This window comes from Protopterus annectens, chromosome 8.part0 (assembly GCF_019279795.1).
Source record: "Protopterus annectens isolate FY-2018-M chromosome 8.part0, PAN1.0, whole genome shotgun sequence".
NCBI lineage: Eukaryota > Metazoa > Chordata > Ceratodontiformes > Protopteridae > Protopterus > Protopterus annectens.
In genome coordinates this window covers 1,888,234,165-1,888,253,633 of record NC_056741.1, presented here as the reverse complement: position 1 = coordinate 1,888,253,633, position 19,469 = coordinate 1,888,234,165, and the positions used below count along the sequence as shown (strand labels likewise).

At 43.7% G+C, this 19,469-nt stretch overlaps 1 protein-coding gene across 1 annotated transcript in view; it reads left to right on the top strand.

The window, feature by feature from the left end:
• The window catches only part of PLEKHG4 (pleckstrin homology and RhoGEF domain containing G4), a 3,374,045-nt gene that overhangs the window by 3,030,438 nt on the left and 324,138 nt on the right, over positions 1-19,469 (top strand). Inside the window, exon 19 of the mRNA XM_044079537.1 lies at positions 13,029-13,206. Within this exon, the coding sequence (XP_043935472.1) occupies positions 13,029-13,206 (178 nt within the window). The remainder of the gene's footprint in view (positions 1-13,028; positions 13,207-19,469) is intronic.

The following is a 19,469-nucleotide window of genomic DNA, read 5'->3' as shown; positions in this document are numbered from 1 at the left end:
CGAACATCTACATTTATGGTAAGTATACACAACTGTACTTTTCCAAACCTGACCCAGCATCTATAACCTTAGTTGATCCTACTGCTTCTAACCTCTTAGTTACTTCCAATCATACTCTTTCTGATAAGGATGGGGTAATTTATTGATAAGTATGGGGAGAAAGTGTGTACTTCTGCAACTTTGGTTTTCAGAACTTTAAATTGTCAGGTTCATATGTTAAAGTTTGTTCTGACAAATTGTGTTTTATCTGCAGTTTCTTCTTTTGAGGAGTAATCTATTTTAAATAACGTAGTTTATTTTTTTGCGCAGGTCATTACTCACTTGCAGTGCGCTTATGGCTATTGCTACTTCTTCTAGGGCTCTGGCCACTGGTACTGTTTTAAGGATGTTTGCATGGTTGCATTCTCAAAACCTACCAGATGATGTTAAAAATTGTGCTGCAGAAATTATCAAAAAGTAGGATGAAAGAGGCAAGCTGATCTAGGGAATCTCTTAAGATTTTTCAGCTCTCCGTTTCCAGATTGTCCAAGGGATTTTCTTTCTCCTCTTCTGTTTTTGGCAGCAAACAGAATAAACAGTCTAAACAAAATTTAGGTAAACAGACTTTTAAAAGAGAATTGCAAGGGAGTTCCAAAAAGAAGTCTCTAACCTCCCAAAACCAAGGACAGTCCAGTATGTCTAAATGACTAAGAGAACTTATGCTCTATTCCCATCCTATCCCCCTTTTTCTTCCATGAAGTTTTAATCTCTATTTTCTCCTTGGTAACAGATTACTTTAGACAGATGGGTTCTAAATTTTATTCATCAAAGTTACAGACGGCAGTGAGAGGAAGTTCCTCCTTTCCAGGGTGTCATTCCTCATCCTCCACATCACTCTGTCCTCTTTCCACCTGTTCATCATCACACGCTGTCCAAGGGGACTGATCCAGTTCCTCCTTCTCAAGTGAAAATGTTTTTTATTCAAGGATGTTCCTGGTGCCAAAGAAATATAATTCTTGGAGAGGAGACCAGTTCTGGAGCTTTCTTTCTTTCCTAAACATATTCATAGGTTCATAGGTGTGTAGTAGGCTAACGGCCCTGGAGCTTTTACAAGCCTAGCCCATAGAAGTTCCATGGCATCGTGCCGCCCGATGTTCGTTCCTAGTGGCTCTATCAAGTAGAGCCACTGGAGTGATCCCCAGGGTGAACTTTATATTTCACATCCACTCATAAAGATTTCTGTTGAAGAGGGCCGGTGAGGTGCTCTGCTTGACATGTATGGGAAGTCTATTCCAGAGCATGGGTAGTCTCTGGGTTATGAACCTGTCCCTCCAGCATATCCTGTTGATTGTGGTAATGAGGTTGAGTTTTTGGAGTGTGTGGTGCAGAGCGATATGGGATTTCATTAGATGTAGCATTTTTAACAGAGCTTGGTCAGACATGGCTTTGTAAGTCAAGCAGGGATCGCCTCTTAGTAGACGATATGAGACAAAGAATAGCTGGAGTTTTTTGAGTCTGTCCGTGTAGGCCATGTGTTTAAGGCTTAAGATCCTCTTCGTGAGGTACTTTTGTGACCTTTCCAGCTGTTGCATGTGTCTAGTGAGGTACATGCCAAATGGGGCATTATACTCGATGACTGGCCTAATGAGGGAAGAGTAGAGAGAGATGATGACCTCTTTCTTTCTGGATGCAAACCCATTAGTAATGAGATGTGCCACATAGAAGGACTTTATGACCACAGTGGCAATGTGGTGGTCGAAGGAGAGGTTGCTCTCAACCTATGTCCCCAGATCTCTTATAATGCCTTCAGTGTGCAGTGTGCTCAGTGTTTGTGATAGTGCCCTAAGTCATACGTTATGTCACTTCACAACCTCTTAACTTTTCTTCCACTTTCAGGTTTCCTGGTAACACTTGACTTATAAGATACTTATCATCATATCCCTATTTATTCACATTTCTTAAGGTTTTGTATGTCTGCAACACATTATCAGTTCTGTACCTTAACCTTTGGGATATCCACTGCACCAGTAGAGTTCACAAGTGCCTAGATCCAATTATAGCTCATTGCAGGCTACAGGGTTTCCACATTTAGATGACTTGCTTATCTTTGCAGAGTCTTTTTCAAAGTGTCAGGAATCTCTGTCTTGGGTAAGCTGGTATTCCAGGATAACAGTCAAAAGTCTTTCTTGACTCCCTCACACAGGATTGTGTTCTTGGGATGTCAACTAGACACCTCTGTTCAAAGAGTTTTTTTTTTTCATATTTACATCTGTTTCTAAGGTTTTCCCCTCAAACCTAGGTCGCTCTGAGGGAATACCTCAGGATTTTGGGTCTCATGGCATCTATGATTCTCATGATACCCCTGGCAAAACTCCACATGAGAAAGATACAGTGGTATCTGAAATGTCTTTTGTTCCAGCATCAACAACCTTTTTCTTTTCAAATCTGAGTTTTGGGGGTTGTTGGAAGACAAATGTTTTGGTGAAGTCAACATTTATCCTTAAATTTGGGTCTTCCCTTCTCTCTCACTGCTTCAAAGTAGTCATTCATCACAGAGGCTTTGGACTTTGCTTGTGGAGCAGTTTCAGGAGGTATAAAAGTGCAAGGGTTTGGCACATCAAGGACAGACACAAGTCCATAAATATCTTGGAGATGCTTTGATCAAGACACTGAATTCTCTGAATCATCTTTGGCCCCTGGGACTTATTCAAAGTGGTTTCAGACAATGCCACTGCCATGTGGTACATCAACAAGCAAGGGGGACACAGGTCATACCACCTTTGCAGACTAAACATGTTAGCTTGGGATATAGCTTCACAGCACAGTTTCCCATCTACAGGCCTCCTGCAGACCATTAGAGGAAGAGTGTGTGATAGACAAGCTGAACAGGATCAGGGCAGACCCCTCACAAATGAAAACTAAATCAGGGGGTCTTTCACCATTTGATCCATCTGTGGGAGTTTGTGCAAAAAGGCCTGAAAGACACACGTCTTTTTTTTTATTAGTATGCTTTTCCACATTTTCCACTAACATCCAGGATACTTCTGAAGATTCAGAAGGAATCTCCCAAGATCATTGTGGTGACTCCCTTCTCGCCTAAGTAACTGTAGTTCTCCCCTCTTTCAGAAGTGGCCAGGGGCATTTACCACAAGTTTCCTGACATGCTAAATCTACTCACACAAGGCCAGGGATGTTTGATACACACCGAAGTCAGTCATTTTCAATTGACTGCCTGTACGATAGTCTTCATTCCTTTTAGGCACCTCTTTGCTGAGGACATGCAGCTGGTACCAGTGGAGGCAAGAAAGCCTGCTATTAGAAAATCATGTTAGCAAATGGAAAAGGTTTTCTAGTTGGTGCCAGCAACAAAAACAGCACCTGTTCTGGGCTAGATGCCCACTGGTTTTACAATATTTGTGTGAGTTACTATCCTAATGCCCTTTCTTGTTCCTCTATCAAGGTTAATTTATCAGCCATTTCAACGTTTCTGCCCACAGATCCTCCTCTTTCAAGGCAGTCTCTTGTCAAGATGTTCTTGAAAAGGTTTTTGCATAAGAGGTCATCAAGTAAACCGGTGGCCCCCTCCTTGGGACCTTAATTTTGTCTTAGATAATTTATTTATGTATGTATTTATTTATTTATTTACTGGGGGTGTCTGGCTGGACGTAGGTCCATTTTCAGCGGAGGCTCGGAGAGAAAAGCTCCACAGTTAAAATAGACAATAGTTACATTGGATTACATAGCAATTAGCAATTTAACATAGCAATTACTTACAACATATTTACAGATGAAGAACATAGTACATCAGTAGAGAACTAGAATCTTTATCTGTGAAGTACATAACAGACATTAACAAATGTTACAATAAGAAGTTCCTGCTGTATAGTAAGTACTAGGCTTATGAGCATCTGAACTTGCTATAATCAAGGTAGTTAGTGGAGTGGAAAGAAAGGTAGTGGTTGGATGGGGTGGATGATATTAGAGTGGGAGTTGCAAGGGCATAGCCAGCATGTTTTTAGGTGCGCTTTTAGTAAAGTTTTGAAGTGGGTGCATGATGGTACGGAGGTAATTGTGGGTGGGAGGGAGTTCCATAGTTTGACTATGGTGCAAGGGAATAGTACTTCACCAGCAGAGTTATTGGCTTTAGTGATCTGCAAGTGATTTTTGTTGCTGGATCTTATTGGTCTGGTGGTGCGATAGGGTTGGAGTAAATTCTGGAAGGATGGGACATTTAGTGGATGGTTTACTAGTTTGTGGGTGAGTGAGAGTTGATACCATTGAAAGAGGTGAGGGAGTTCAAGCCAGCCCACTTCAGCAAGTGAGAGACAGTGGTGACTACGGTAGGATGCCCCTGTGGCGAATTTGGCAATTTTGTTGTAGCAGGTCTCTAGCTTGTTTAGATCGCATTGCCTTAAGTTGGTATATATTGGAGATGCATAAAGTAGGGTAGAGATAAGGTGGGAATTTGCTATTGAAATCTTTGCTGCTTTGGTGAGAAGTTGCTTATTTCTGTATAACGCTCCTAGTTTTTTGTGGACTTTTTTTATGGTCATGGATATTTGAATGTCAAATTTTAGTTTGTCTATTTCCACTCCTAGCAATTCGGTGTGTTCAGTTGGGTATATAGTGGTGTTGTCTTTTGCTGTGATGTTAAAGTGAGAGTTGTTTTGAGTATGTTTGGTGGGTTGGAAGATGAGTAGTTTAGTTTTGTTTGGGTTGAGTATTAATTGAGTATCGGATAACCAAGTTTCAACAGAGGAAAAGGCTTCCTGTGTGACGTTTTGCAGTTTGGGTAGGGACTGGGCTGAGCTGAGCAGATGATGGTTGAGTCATCTGCGTATTGTATGAGTGTGCATGTTTGGTGGCAGAGGCTAGATTATTGGTGAAAACAGAGAAAAGTAGGGGTCCAAGGATGGATCCTTGGGGAACCCCTATGGAAACAGGTAGTTGGGGAGATGTGTCATTCTGCCATACAATGGATTGTTGGCGGTTAGACAGGTAACTCTGAAACCAGTTGGTGACTGATTGAGAGAAGGATAGGTTATTGAGGACAGAGATAAGTTGTTTGTGTGGGACCATGTCAAATGCTTTAGATAGGTCTAGGAAAATAGCAGAGGAGAGATAGCCATTGTTTTTATGCTAAAGGATAGTGTTAGTAAAGGAGAGTAAGGCAGTGGTGGTGCTATGGTTTGGTTGGAAACCATGCTGAGTATTGGAAAGGAGGTTGTTAGTAAAGAGGTAGTCTGAGACCTGAGAGTGAATGCATCTCTCTAGTATTTTGGAGAGTGGAGAGAGAATAGCTATGGGGCGGTAATTGGTTAGTTCTGTGGAGGGTCCACCTTTGTGGAGGGGAATTATATGTGATACTTTCCACAGTATGGGATCGTAACTTTCTGACAGAGATCGGTTAATCAAGATGGATACTGGGTAGGCCAGACCATCAGCTGCGATTTGTAGGTATTCACTTGGGAGGTTGTCTGCTGCTAATTTGGTGGGCTTAAGTTTAGTTAAGAGTTTTTTTATGCTGGAGGTAGGTACAGGAGAAAAAGAGAAGGCAGTGGGGAGATTACTAGTTGAAGGTGTGGGTTATAAGCTATAAATAAGTTATGTAAGTGTTACATAATATATATATATATATATATATATATATATATATATATATATATATGTATATATATAAGATATATGTGTTAGTTTGAACCAGCTAATCAGGCTGGCTTGAGATTCTTAACATGGAAGACAGTTTTACTGATTACTCTGACCTCTGCAAGAAGGGTATCTGAGTTGCATGAGTCAGTCTTTCCTCATTTAGAGACAGAGTTTCTTTGAGAATTGATCATTCTTTTATTCCTAAAGGGATATTCAAGTTTACTTTAAGCCAAACTATACATCTCCCCATTTTCTTTACTGAATCTAAAGGTAAGGTCGAGAGGATACTCCATACCTTGGATATCCACAGACAACTCTGGTACTATTTTCCTCTGATCTTCAGATCACTTGTTTATTTCTTGTGAACGTAAGAAGAATGGATAACCTGTTTCAAGACAGACAATTTCCAAATGGTTGTCTAATGTTATTACCTGTTGTTATACTCACTATAACAAATCAATTCCAGGCAGGAAAAGGCCCTCTCTACCAGGTCCTTGACTTTATCTATTGCTTTTTGGAGAGGGTTGGATTCTGTAAATATTCTAGAAGCTGCTACTTGGACCACTCTACATACTTTCACAAAGCACTATAAGCTTGATTGCTTCTGTAGGTCCAAATCAAGCTTTGCTAGGTCCATTCTCCAGGAGCTCTTGAACTCTTCTCCTTCCACCTCCCAAATATAGTTAGCTACAGTAATCTACCCATAGAACAAAGTCTTCTCAAGCAGTGACCAATATTATGAACGTAGTACAGCTGTGTAAATTGAACATACAATAACAATAGATGTTCGATTGACCACTGCTTTAGTAGTTACTCCATCCCTCCACCCCTGTTGTTTTTTTGTGTTTTTTATGCAAGGGTGTAGACATTTATGTTTTATTGTTCCCAACATAGTCCTTTCAGAGTTCAGCCTCTCTCTTTCTGCTGGCAGGAAAGCCCTGAAGAGCTTTCCACCCAGACTTGTCTGTTAGTCAGCTCAGCTCAAGCTGCTTGACAGTTTAGGTACATGGAAGGTACCCTGAGGCTTTGGAAGCTGTCCAGCCATTATATCCTTGTTAGAATATAACCCTATAATATAGGTAAGGCTAATGCAGCAGTGCTCATTCTAATATCTACTATTATGATATGTTCAGCTTACACCACTATATTTACATTTGTAACATGCAGTTTGCTCCAGTTTATAAGAAGGATTTTTTAACTAAAACATGAGCACCATAATGCTGTGTGCAGGCAGGATATAAGTTATATCAGCTGTTTGCTACAGGTTATAGGAATTTTTTTAACTAAAACCTGAATGCCATAGCTCTCTGTGCAGGCAAGGTATAAACTACGGCAACTGTTTGCTACAAATACTACAGTGTATACCCTGCTTGCATGGAGTGATACTGCAGTCAGGTATGACTTAATTTTTTTTTTTACTTGTAAACTGTAGTAACCTGCTTGGGGAATGGTGGCATCAGTTTGTAATAAGCCAGTTGTGATGGGCTTTTCTTTTTTTGCACTTCACTTGAAGAGCTAAGGGGGTGGGCCACTGGTTCATTCAGCTGACACAGGGAGCTGGTTGAGCCAGCTATGCATCTGATCACTGGATTGTTGTTTCTTTTTTATTTTGATAGGATTAAACATCTTCACTTGTAGAATGTCTTGTACACGGTTATGGAAGAACATGATTGTGGTTTTCAAAATACTGTCTAGAATAAATGCCTTGGCTATGCATGGTCTAGACATCAGGAGTTATGCACAAAGAAAGAAACACTTGACTGCTTACTCACACTGAATTTTCAAAACACAATAGTGAAGTATAATTATTTCCAGCCATGCATCATGGAAGCCTTCCACTGCAGCTGAAGTCAGACAAAACTCTAAATTTTTAAACATGGTTGTGGTAGTGTGTTCAAAGACTACAAATATAAAACTATGGAGCTAAGACACAAGCTCCCAGGTAGACTCCCCAAGAGGGTTAGAGCTTGTGATTAAGTTACACTGTAAACACATTATCTGAAGTAGTTTACTTCATTTGGTCTCAACCTGTGGGATACTGGATCCGTATCGGATCCGAGCCGGCAGTTTCACTAGCATCTGCTCCGATCTCCAGGCACCTTCCTTTACCCATAATATACCTCCAGTACCTTTTTAATCCCCAGATCTCATTTGCCGCGACTTGCCTGAAGCATCGTGATCTCTTGAGCTCTGAGTTAGTGAGTGGATTTTTGTATTTTAAGCAACTTTTTTGCAAATATTTTCTATCTAGGTGTTTAGTGTAGGTTCCCTCTCCTCCTTACCTCGCTGGTGCATGTGTTAGAAAGTTTTCTGAGTAGTTTAGTGTCAGTTTGCTAGTCTGTATTGCTTTCCCTCCCCCCTTAGTGTTCTGTGTGTCTTGAGTATGTGGTGAGTGGTTGTGTAACTGGGAAGTAGGTTATTTTCTTCACCTTTTTTCCCTGTTTAGTGTGTTTTTCTTGTTTAGTCATGGCTGATCCAAAGCCTGTATTTAAAAGGTGCACTGAGTGTGGCCATAAATTGTCTCCTGCAGATGGCTGCACTCTGTGCGTGATGTGCTTGGACATTGCCCATTTGAGTATAGAGTGTACTATCTGTGTGGGTTTTAACCCGCACGCTATTAAAGACAGGAAGGCTTCTTTCCACCTCTGAGGCAGCTGCCTCATCCATGGCTTCAGTCACAGTGGTTGCTGTGGCCGCTTTTCCTTCCTCTCTTGCCCTTTTTTCTCTCCCTCCCAGGCTAGGACTCAAACTCCCACCTCTAAGCCTGTGGAAATGGAGCGGAAAAGGGGCAGAGAGAAGGAGAGAGAGCACAAGGACAAACATTCCTCTAAGTCAGAGAAATGCAAGAGGTCTCCGGGCCTTCCATCTACTCCCACCAAAAAATCAGGCTAGGATCCGTGACTCCCCTCAGCTCCGATCTCCGAGATTTTTCCCGGAGCCAGAGGAAACACGTCCTGTAGCTAGGGCCTCGGTTTCTTGATTCGCCATGTCGGAGTCCGTGGCCTAGTCGAGGTCCACACGGAGCTTGTCGGAAGTTGATGATAAAATGATGAGGAGGTTCATTTGTACTCAGATCCAGATGGAGGTCCTGCCAGCCCCCTCTCCCTCTAGAGGGGGGTGCTTGCTTCCCTTTTTCACACCAATTTCTCCTTCTGCGATCCGTCCACCAGTTTCGGAGTACTCAGATCTGAGGATGGCCTTAGTCAGGGGGTCGGCGCCGACAGTACCTGTTTCGTCGACTCTGACAACTACCTGGCGCATGTCAGATCCAACCAGTTCAGATCTGAATGGCTCTCGGAGCCGGAGTCTGAGTGCTGGATACTAGAGAGTGGTACTTTTTTCATCGGCTCCGGCATTGTCGGGCCAAGTTCCCTCCCTCAGAGCTCCATCTACTTCGGGCCTGGCTCCGATTCTCTCATCAGATCTGGGGAGAGCGGCTTCCGTTTTGGCTCCCCAGGAGGTTCGTTCTCCCTCAGCATTCGATGTGGTGGAAAGGGTTCTGTCCCCTGGATCGAGACCTTGACTATCCCCTCAGATTCCGCTCTGACACCCTTGGCTCTGTCTATGCATCCCATCATTTTTCCAGAGGGACAGCCCATGCTCGAGGACCCCCAGACGGTTCCCCCTGACGTAGAAGTGGCTTGCGAGTTCCCTCCCAGAGTGCCCCACCGGAGATGTGCCTCGCAAGCATACGTGTAAGAGGAGGCACTTGGACTCCCCGAGTCCCTCGCCAAGCATATGGATTTGGATGATGGGGAAGGTTCCCCCAGGTCACCTCCTGAGGATGTCTCCTTTGGAGACATAATGGAAATCCTATGTCAACGGGGAGGTTGGTCCACCCCCAAACCTTCTTCTGACGAATCCGTGTTCCTGGAGGCTTTCGGCACGGGCCCATCTACTTCCTGGGTGTTCTCTCCCGCAGATCCCCTGGTGGACCTGGTCACCTCACGGGCCTTGAAGGAACCGGACACCTTGGAACCAATTCTTAAATGTCCTGATAAGATCCTGAGTCCACCATCAGATAGGCCAGCGTGGAACAAGGGCTCCCCCATGGACGCTATGGTGGTAGCAGCAGTCACAATGTGGAAGTTCTAGCTTTGCTGGAGTTTTCATTTTGTTTTTGTTGATTGTTTTTTCAGTGACCTTCTCAATTATTGTTTTACTTTGTTGTTTGGGATATTTTTGCAGTGACCCTAATGATAATGGACATCAGCTGGGTATAACAGCCCTGCATTTCTTATGCTTAGTCAAACACTCAGCTTGTGTTGCGCTGATGAGGTCATAACAAGGCCGAAATATGCATATCCACAGCTAGTGGGGTTTGGCTTTATTGGCCTGAAATTGTCCATTAAAACGACAAAACAAGCCATGGGCATTCAGAATCGCCAATTAGCTGAAACACCTGATGTTCATAAGGGTCATTTGTATATATCCCATGTGCCTCTGATACAAGAGGTTTGGGAGGTCACTCAGTGGAAGTTCTAGCTTTGCTGGAGTTTTCATTTTGTTTTTGCTGATTGTTTTTTCAGTGACCTTCTCACTTATTGTTTCTGGGTTGAATTTGGATAACTTACGACAGGTTATTTATCTATGTGGTTTAGATAGGTGGGAGGCATCCATGGGACTAGACAACATCCCAGGCTGCATTCTACATGAACTACAGAATGAACTGGCACCCCACCTAAGTACCATGTTCAATCATAGCCTCACCTCAGGCTTTGTGCCCGCTGAATGGCGCACAGCGACGGTTATCCCAGTCCACAAGGGGGGAGCCACCATAGACCCTGGGAACTACCATCCCATTAGCCTGATGAGCCTGGTCTGCAAGGCCATGGAACGTGTCATCATGGAACTTATAAACAAAGACACTGGTAATCTCCAAACTCTGGACCCCACCCAGTTCGGGTTTGTAAAACCAGATTATGTTTCCTAAACCTGATAGATTTCTTTGAAGCCATCACCAAAGCCGTAGATGAGGGTAAGGTGGTTCACACAGCCTATCTAGATCTTGCTAAGGCTTTCGACGCCATCCCCCACTCTGGAATTATAGATAAACTCACTAACCTAGGTATAAATCCCTATGTCACAAGATGGGTTGCCAACTGGATCACTGACAGAGCCCACACTGTTAACGTAGCAGACTCCAAATCCGATTTCAGACTAGTGACAAGTGGAGTACCACAGGGTTCAGTCCTGGGTCCTCTCCTGTTTGGTATCTACTTCTGTGAAGTACAGGCTAACACAGAAGTTCTTTGGCTAACAAAGTTTGCAGATGACTGCAAACTAGGAGCCATAATCGAAACTCCTAACAATATGGACATCCTACAAAAGGGCCTCACTGAGACAGATGCCTGGTGTCAAAGCCATGGGCTCAAGCTCAGTGCCAAAAAGTGCATTGTCATCCCCTTTGGTAAAAACTCTGTACCCGTGGACTACAACATAGGCGGTAGTATACTTAACACCAAAAGTGTGATGAGACCTTGGGACACAGGTGGACAGTAGTCTCTCCTTTGATAATCACATCACCACAGTAGTCAGGAAATCCTCCTACGTGGCACACCTCATCACAAAAGGTTTCTCATCCAGAAAAAAATAGGTCATTGTTCTCCTCTACTCATCACTCATTAGACTCATTATAGAGTACACCGCCCCTTTTGGTGTGTACCTCACAAGACATCTACAACAACTGGAAAGGCCGCAGAAATACCTCACAAAGAGGATTACCAGCCTCAAACAGATGCCCTATGCAGACTGTCTCAAAAAACTCCAGCTTTACTCCATCGCATATCGAATACTCAGAGGTGATCTCTGCCTAACATACAAAGCTATGTCAAACCCAGAGCTGTTGGACATGCTTCACTTAAAGAAATCCCAATCCCACCAAGCTACACGCTCTAGGGACCTAAACCTTGTCACCACAATAAAAAGAACATGCCGGAGGATAGATTCCTGTCCCAGAGACTTCCTATACTAGGGAATAAACTACCTGTCTGTATCAAGCAAAGCTCCTCATTAGCACTCTTCAAGAAAAATGTTGATGATTGGATGGGAAATAGGAAATTCACCTTGGGGATCACTTCTTTGGCTCTGCTCGACATTGGCACAGGAAAATAATTTTCTTGGGTGGCAAAAGCCAGGGTACCTTTTTGGCTGGGCTTGTATAGGCCCTAGGGCCGATAGCCTAGTACCTACCTATGAGCCTATGAAGTACCTTTGTTGGAGAGTGGTCACTCAGGGAGTCAGAGAGTGTTTCAGTACTATGGTATTTAGAGGGATGTGAGACAAGAATCCAGTCAATGAGTGTACTGGTAGAATGAGTGCTATTGGTTTGAGTAGGCTGGCAGTTAAGTTGTGAGAAGCCATATAAATTTAAATGGTGTGTTGAGTTAGGACTGGTGAGTGTTTCCCAGTTTATGTTCACGTCCCCAAGGAGGATGATTTCATTAAGGATGTTGTGGGAGAGGTAGGAGAGAATGCTTTCCAATAACGGAATGTTGTCCCCTGGTGGAATGTAGATAGATATGACAGTAATAGTAGTATAGTCATTGAGCTTAAGGTTTGCTACCAGTAATCCTGCGGGAGAAAAGGAAGGTATAGACAGCTTTGGGTATGTAAAAGTGAGGTTGTTGGAGTATACAATTGCAATCCCTCCTCCTTTTTTATTAATTACTTAATTGATTAATTACTCATTACACTAGGTCCATGGCTACTTCTGGATCCTTTTGGTCTACAGTCTCATTGGATGATATTTGTTCTGCAGCTACTTGGTCCTCATCTCATATCTTTATTTCTCACTACAAATTGGATTTGACTTCTAGAAGGAGAGCATCCTTTGGTTCCGTGGTGCTCCGGAATATCCTTCCATGAGAGCCATCCAGGAGTTTAGTAGCTGGGGACTATGTCCCACAGGTTGAAGACCAAATGAAGTGAACTACTTCAGATAAAGAAATTATGTACTCACCATAACGTTCCATCTGAATAGTTCTGCTTCATTTGTCTTCAACCGCCCTTCCCTCCTTCCCCCTGACCTTATTATATGTACAGCCTGTTGGCTGCAGTTCTAGGTCATAAAGTGTTTTTTTTTTTTTTCAGGTCGGGTTATCAGCATGAAGTTCAGCAAACTTGATCTGTGGTTGGAAGGTAGTGGAGGTGTATTATGGGTAAGGGGAGATGCTTGGAGCTTGGAGCATATGCTAGTGAAACTGCAGGCTCTGATACAGTATGGATCTGGTATCCCACAGATTGAAGACAAATGAAGTAGAACTACTCAGATGGAATGTTATGGTGACTACATAACTTCTTTTTTGGTAACATTTCTTGTTTGTCATGTATTTAAGTATCACAAATTTGTACTTTAAGTATTCTTTAAAGCTCATTTTTTTTCTCCTGTCAACTTGTAGACATCTGATATTGGCTTGACTGAAAATGCAGGTGAGAGTGGCTTGCGATTTGAGGTATGGTTTAGAAGACGGAAATCCAATGATACTTACATTCTTCAGGCAAGTTCTCCAGAAGTGAAACTGTCCTGGATAAATGATATAGCTAGAATTCTCTGGCAGCAAGCTTCCAGAAATAAAGGTAAAAAACAATGAATGAAACAGGTATTTGAAAACTGTCACATGAACACATTAGTAGAAAGAATTTGTCCTCATTTTTGTATAGTCATTCAGACTTGATTGGGTTTTTTGACTTGATTACTGGTGGAATTTGACATAGTCTGCCTGGATTTCATCCAGTTACGAAAAAGAACAGTCACTTGTAGAATCACCCTACCCAACTCTGGCTTTTACCCTGTCTTCTTTAGTAGCTAATTCTTATCCTTTATGCTCTCTTCTGTACAGCTCACCTTGTTTGACTAACATCCAGATCTCTCTCATGTTACAACTGGAGCAAATCTATAGTATGATAGCTAGATTTGCAGCTAGCCTACCATGTAAAGTTCATTGCTCTGCAGTACATGCTCTCAGCTGGTTAGAATCCCCACATCAAGTAGCCCATATACAACTTTCTGACTAACCCCATAAAATAATATCTAACTCCTCTACCCCCTTCTATCTTCTCAGTATTTCATCATTGTCTCCTAAATTGCCTTCTGCAGTATTAAAGACAGAAACCTGCTTAAAATCTATGAACCAAGTAAAAATATGGAACAAAATCTGTAGTCACACTGCATAGCCAAACTATGGAACTCTGTCCCATATTCAGAACTATATCTAGCCTCCATGTATTTAAGTCCTTTCATAAATAATTTCTTACTAGCTCATGGCTGTGCCAGTGCACCTCACCTTTACGATCTACCTCAACAAGTACTTCACATTAATAGTAATCACTCATCATACTATTATTTGCACCTTTCAGCACCTTCCTCTCTCCATTTTTAGGGGAAACTTATCTTTTATATATATATATATATGTATATATATATATATATATATTTTTTTTTTTTTTTTATTTCCTTGCATAATAGACTATACTTTTTAATGTTTTTGTATATACTCATCATGTATAATTGTCATTTTTTATTATTATTGTTACATTAGTGCCTGCTCATGATTTATTGTATCCTATGCATTGTACTGTCAAATTGTATGTATATATGTTTTTTTTTTCTTTAAATTACATATATGCTACAGTTTTATTTTATTTGATGTTCTCTAACTCTCTGGTGCCTTTCTTCACAGGCCTCCTCTAAAAATGGGTATTCATTACCAAGCTGGACTTTACCGGTAAACAAATGTCAATAAATAAATTAGTTCTTGTTTTACTCATGGAAATGTGGAAGGGAAATGTATTATTGAGGTAACCACATAGTGGGCATTGTTTGTCTGGGGCTTAGCCTTGAGACAACATGACTTTTATGATGCTTGCTGATTGTAGGAGACTCTCTGTCTGTCTCTCTCTCTCTCTGTCTCTCCAAGAGGACTTTAAAAATAGAGGCATTTTGAAAAACACTAGAAAACTACTGTTCTTCAGCTTCTTCTTCATAGTAAAAATATAAACGCCATTCACTTTTTTATCAAGGGGTACACAAGGCAGGCCTTTTTCTAGGTATTGGTCAAGACTTTCTTCTAGAGCAAAGCAATCATCAGCCTTTTTGAAAAAACTAATATCAGGGACCTTGCAACAAAGTATTCCTGGTTATTGGGACTTCTTCCCATCTTTAAGAATCATAATCCAGACCTCTTTTAATTTTCTGTACAGTTCATGGGTAAAGAGAATATTGAATTGTATGTTTCACTTTTTTCTTTTTTCTGAATGAATAGCTGGGAGTAGAGTTAAGGATGTGCAAGTTGCAAAAGGTAGGACTGTATAGGAGTTGCAGCCATGTACAAAAGGATGAAAATTTAAAGCGATCCGAAAAAGGAAAAGGTACACAGAAAAGATTCTAATTACCTATAAGCTAAGATGGCTTTAAACATCATTTCATGGAATGTTAATGGTTTGGTAAGTTGGGAAAATAGGGTGAGGATAGTACCCTATATATATTTAAAAGCAAGCAACACCCACATAATCATGTTGCAGCAAACATATCTAAGAATAGGATAACATAGAGAATTGGCAAAAAAGAATGGCATTTTGGGCTATTATGCACAGATGGAAGAACTTAGCCAAAGGAGAGTGATAACCTTAATTAAAGGACAGCCGCACCCACATACTCAAAAAACATGTTTATTTCATCATGGTTTGGTGTTTCCTACATTTTAACACCACTCTGGAACTACTTAGAGCTTTTTAGATAAGTTTATACGCTATTTCTGACTCTGACCACATGGAATCTGGCATCTTGAAATAATTCTGACTGTTTAGTCTGCCTCTAAGTATCCCAGAATGCATTGTTTTTCTCCAAAAAAATTGCATCAGATCTGCCACGTTTTCCCTAAAGCTCCTGCCACTGCACTGATTTTATAGGCATTCACTGCTGTGTTATAGTCACCTACTTTTGGTTAAAATGTTATTCTTTTTCAATGACTACTTCAAACACAAGCAGTGCAAATGCTACAGAACAGAAGTGAAAAGTGCATTTTATTGCTCTTTCTTTTTAGAAATGCTAACTTGATTTATTTTGTGAAGGCTGAAATCTAGTTCTTCAAGGTATCTCCCCTCCCCCTTCACACATACAGTCCCTAGCTGTCAAAGAGCTAAGGGTAGTTTGACCCATTATCTGCATGTGATTGACAGCTCACAGCAGGTGACCAGACTAATGTACTGATGTTATGTGATCCTATCTCGCCTACATTCTGACTGATGGGTTCGGAGCCGATCCCTCGGCTCCGACTCGGCACGCTTATGCCAAAGAGCGAAGTCTCTTATTGGCTGAGCTTACTATATCCCAGGATGCACCACTACCAGTCCCCCAGATCTCGTTTGCCGCTAACTAGCAAAGACGTGGTCTCGAGCTGGCTGAGCTAAGTAGTGTTTTTCACTAACTTTTTCTGTCAGGAATTTTCTATTTCTATAACAAAAAGCTGTTTTAACGGCTATACCGTACTTTTTGTGTGTGATTGGGTATTTTTGTGGAAAATTTGTGTGTGATTGTGTGTTTGTTCTGACTAGAGGCCCCCCTTGAACTCAAGGGCCTTTCCCTGTCAGTAAATTTAATTTCAAATCCTTAGGGGTTCTAGGATCCCCTTTAGTTATTTTCTGTAGTTGTCGGACTGTCAACCTTAATCGGCAACCGTGAGCTAATCATTGTAGTGACAGTCAATTTATAAAAAAAAAAAAAACAAAACAGTGTGTTTTTCTGTGTTACTGAATTTGTTGCTATAATGTCTCAGGGTCCTAGGCCTTCGGGCTTTAAGAAGTGCACTAAGTGCAGCTTTAAAATGTCAATCACAGATGACCACTCTCTCTGTGTTTATTGTTTGGGCGCTAAACATTTGCAGGAGTCCTGCAGCGTGTGTCACGCGTTTTCCTCGAGGGTCCTCCAAGAGAGGAAAAATAAACTTATTTTGAAAGGTCTTATAAAACCCTCTTTTGAAGAAGCATTAGCGTCCTCTCCTTCTCCTGCTAAAAAGAAAAGGGCGTCGGCTCCGACCAGTCCGTCGGACCCGACCGCCAAAAGACATAGGCAGGCTTCTCCTTCGGCTCCACGGACTTGAGCCGAGGGCGGTCTGACTCGATGCCTCCAGTCTCGACTCCTCTGGGTTCGGAGCCGACGGCTGGAGCATCGAGAGGCGGGTCACCTTCATCAGCTCCACTGATCTCGGAGCCGATGAAGGTTGTCCGCTCAGACACTTCCTCCTCGGCGCCGAAGTCCTCTTCGGCACCGATGGAAATTGGCTTGTGCTCTCCTTCGGCGCCGATAGTTATTGAGTCGCCTCGGAGCCAGTCCCCTAGTCCCTTGGAGCCGTTGGAGAGACCTACTCGAACCCGTTCGGTCTCCTCCAGGTCATCGAGGATGTCAGATTCGGACATAGACAGGGTGCTCCAAAGACTGTTCCAGTCCCCAGTCTTTCAAAAATTTGTTTCGGCTCCAACCCAATTGGCTTCGGAGCCGATAGCCCACTCCATTGCCATTCCTCCTCCGACCGCCCGGCTCCGTCGGAGCAGGTGCTGATGGAGCCAGTGGAGATCCTAGGGTCGGCTCCGACCCTTACTCCAACCCCGGCCTTGGTCCGAGTTTAGCACACGGACTTCTTCGGCCGGACCCGGGGTGACGTTTGGGACCTATGCTGTCGGTTCGAGCCTCCCTCTCGGTGCTTGACGCGGGACTTCCGTCTGCTATCATGGCTCGGGGACGGACACTCCCAGGATTCTGGGGTCCGGCTTTCAGAGCTATGAGGAGTGCCTTGGCCAAGTCTTCTTCGGCCATCTCTACGGCTTTACCGGCACCTTCCCTGGCCATGGAGACTGGGTCTTTGGCAGTTCCCCTGTCTCTAGGCAGCGGAGCCCCGGGGCCTGAGGTTACCCCCACTGGGGGTTCCCCTCCTCCTGAGGGTTCTTCGGAGTTGTCTTTGGAAGAGCCCCCAAGGAAGAGATCATGCAAGAGGAAGCACGTGGACTCCCCCGATGAGTCTCTTACATCGGACACTGATCTTGATGATGCGGAGGGGTCCCCAAAGTCGTCCTCGGATGATGTCTCATTTGCAGACATTCTAGAAATCCTTAAGCAACGAGGCAGCTGGAATTCCAAACCCCCCTCCGTTGATGAGTCAGTGTTTCTCAAGGCCTTCGGGGCTCAGCCCTCCGCCTCCTGGGTGTCTCCGCCCATCGACGAGCTCCTGGATTTGGTTTGTCGGAGGGCGTGGGAACACCCAGATACTGTGGAACCAGTGCCTTCTCGCCCTAACAAATTTTTGTCTGCCCCAGCCGAGAAGGAGTTCTTGACTAAAGGCGTGGCTGTAGATGCCATGGTGGTGGCATCTGCTACCCAGCAGGACGTGGCAGAGGCTTCAACGTCCGTCCATCCTCCTAATAAGGAGTCTAGGAGCATGGACCGGTACGGGAAGCGCACCCTGACTTCAGCGGCCTTTACTCTGAGGTCCCTGAATTATTTGGCACATTTCACCAGACTACAGAGGGATCTGGTCAAGGAGCTCTCAGACTCCCTCTCAGGTAACCTACCTGAGCAGCTAGCCCAGTCGGTTAGTTCTCAGTTGGCTATCCTTACCTCGATTTCTAACTCGTCCATGAGGCTCATTTCATATGCGGCGAAGGCGGGCAGAGCGGCAGGCACAGGCGTGGCTCTACGGAGACAAGCCTGGCTCCGTTTGTGTCATTTTGCGGAGGCCTTCAAGTCATCCTTTGCCGACGCTCCCTTTGATGGGTCCTTTTTGTTTGGACCCAAGGTAAAAGACACTCTTACCCGCTGTGAGCAGGAGGGAAAGACTTTATCTGCCGTAGGAGCACGTTATTCCACTCCCTTTCGGCCTTATCCCAAGGCTAAAAGAGGAGGGAAGATGTGGTTCCGCAAATCACAGAAATTCTTTCCCCCTTTCCCCAACAGCAGGAAGATTCCCCTTCCAGAGGCAGAGGACGGGGAAATTATTCTGGGAGACGCCGTCCCAGAGGCGGCAGAGGCCCCCGCAACAATGGAGACCGCGAGTCCTTTCGTGGCTCTTCAGCCTCCCACACTCCATGAGGGATTGCCCGGCTGTGCTGCTCCGGAGCCAGTCGGGTGCCGTTTTGCCAAGCACCTAAAAGCCTGGGAGTCTATTACTCAGGACAGATGGGTGCTTCGGATTATTGCCGGAGGTTACACCATTCCCTTCACACACTCACCCCCACCGTCCAAAAAAATCCCGGACCCACCACCCAGTCAAAGGGAAATTGCAGCCGTAGAAGCTTCAAAGCTGCTGGAAAAAGGAGTCATCCAACGGGTCCCCAAAGACCAGATCGGATCCGGAAACTACTCAAGGTTCTTTTTAGTGCCAAAAAAGACAGGGGACCTGAGACCCATATTGGATCTCAGCAAACTAAACCAGTCCGTCATGAAGTCCAAATTCGAATGGTCACCTTACAATCCATTCTCCCATTGTTGGAGAAAGATGTTTGGATGTGCTCCATAGATCTCAAGGACGCCTATTATCACATACCGATACATCAGGCCTCCAGGAGGTATCTGCGCTTCAGCCTGGGAGACAGTCATTTCCAATTTTGTGCTCTGCCCTTTGGTCTCACCACAGCCCCCAGGGTGTTCACCAAGTGTTTGGCAGTAGTGACTGCTCACCTGAGGAGTCTCGGATTCCAAGTGTTTCCCTATCTGGACGACTGGCTCCTGACTGCCACCACCAGGCATCTACTACTAGAGAACCTACAAGCCACCATCTCCTGGGTGCTTCCCTGGGAATTACATTCAACTGGTCAAAGTCTGTCTTGCTGCCTTCTCAGCGCATAAGATT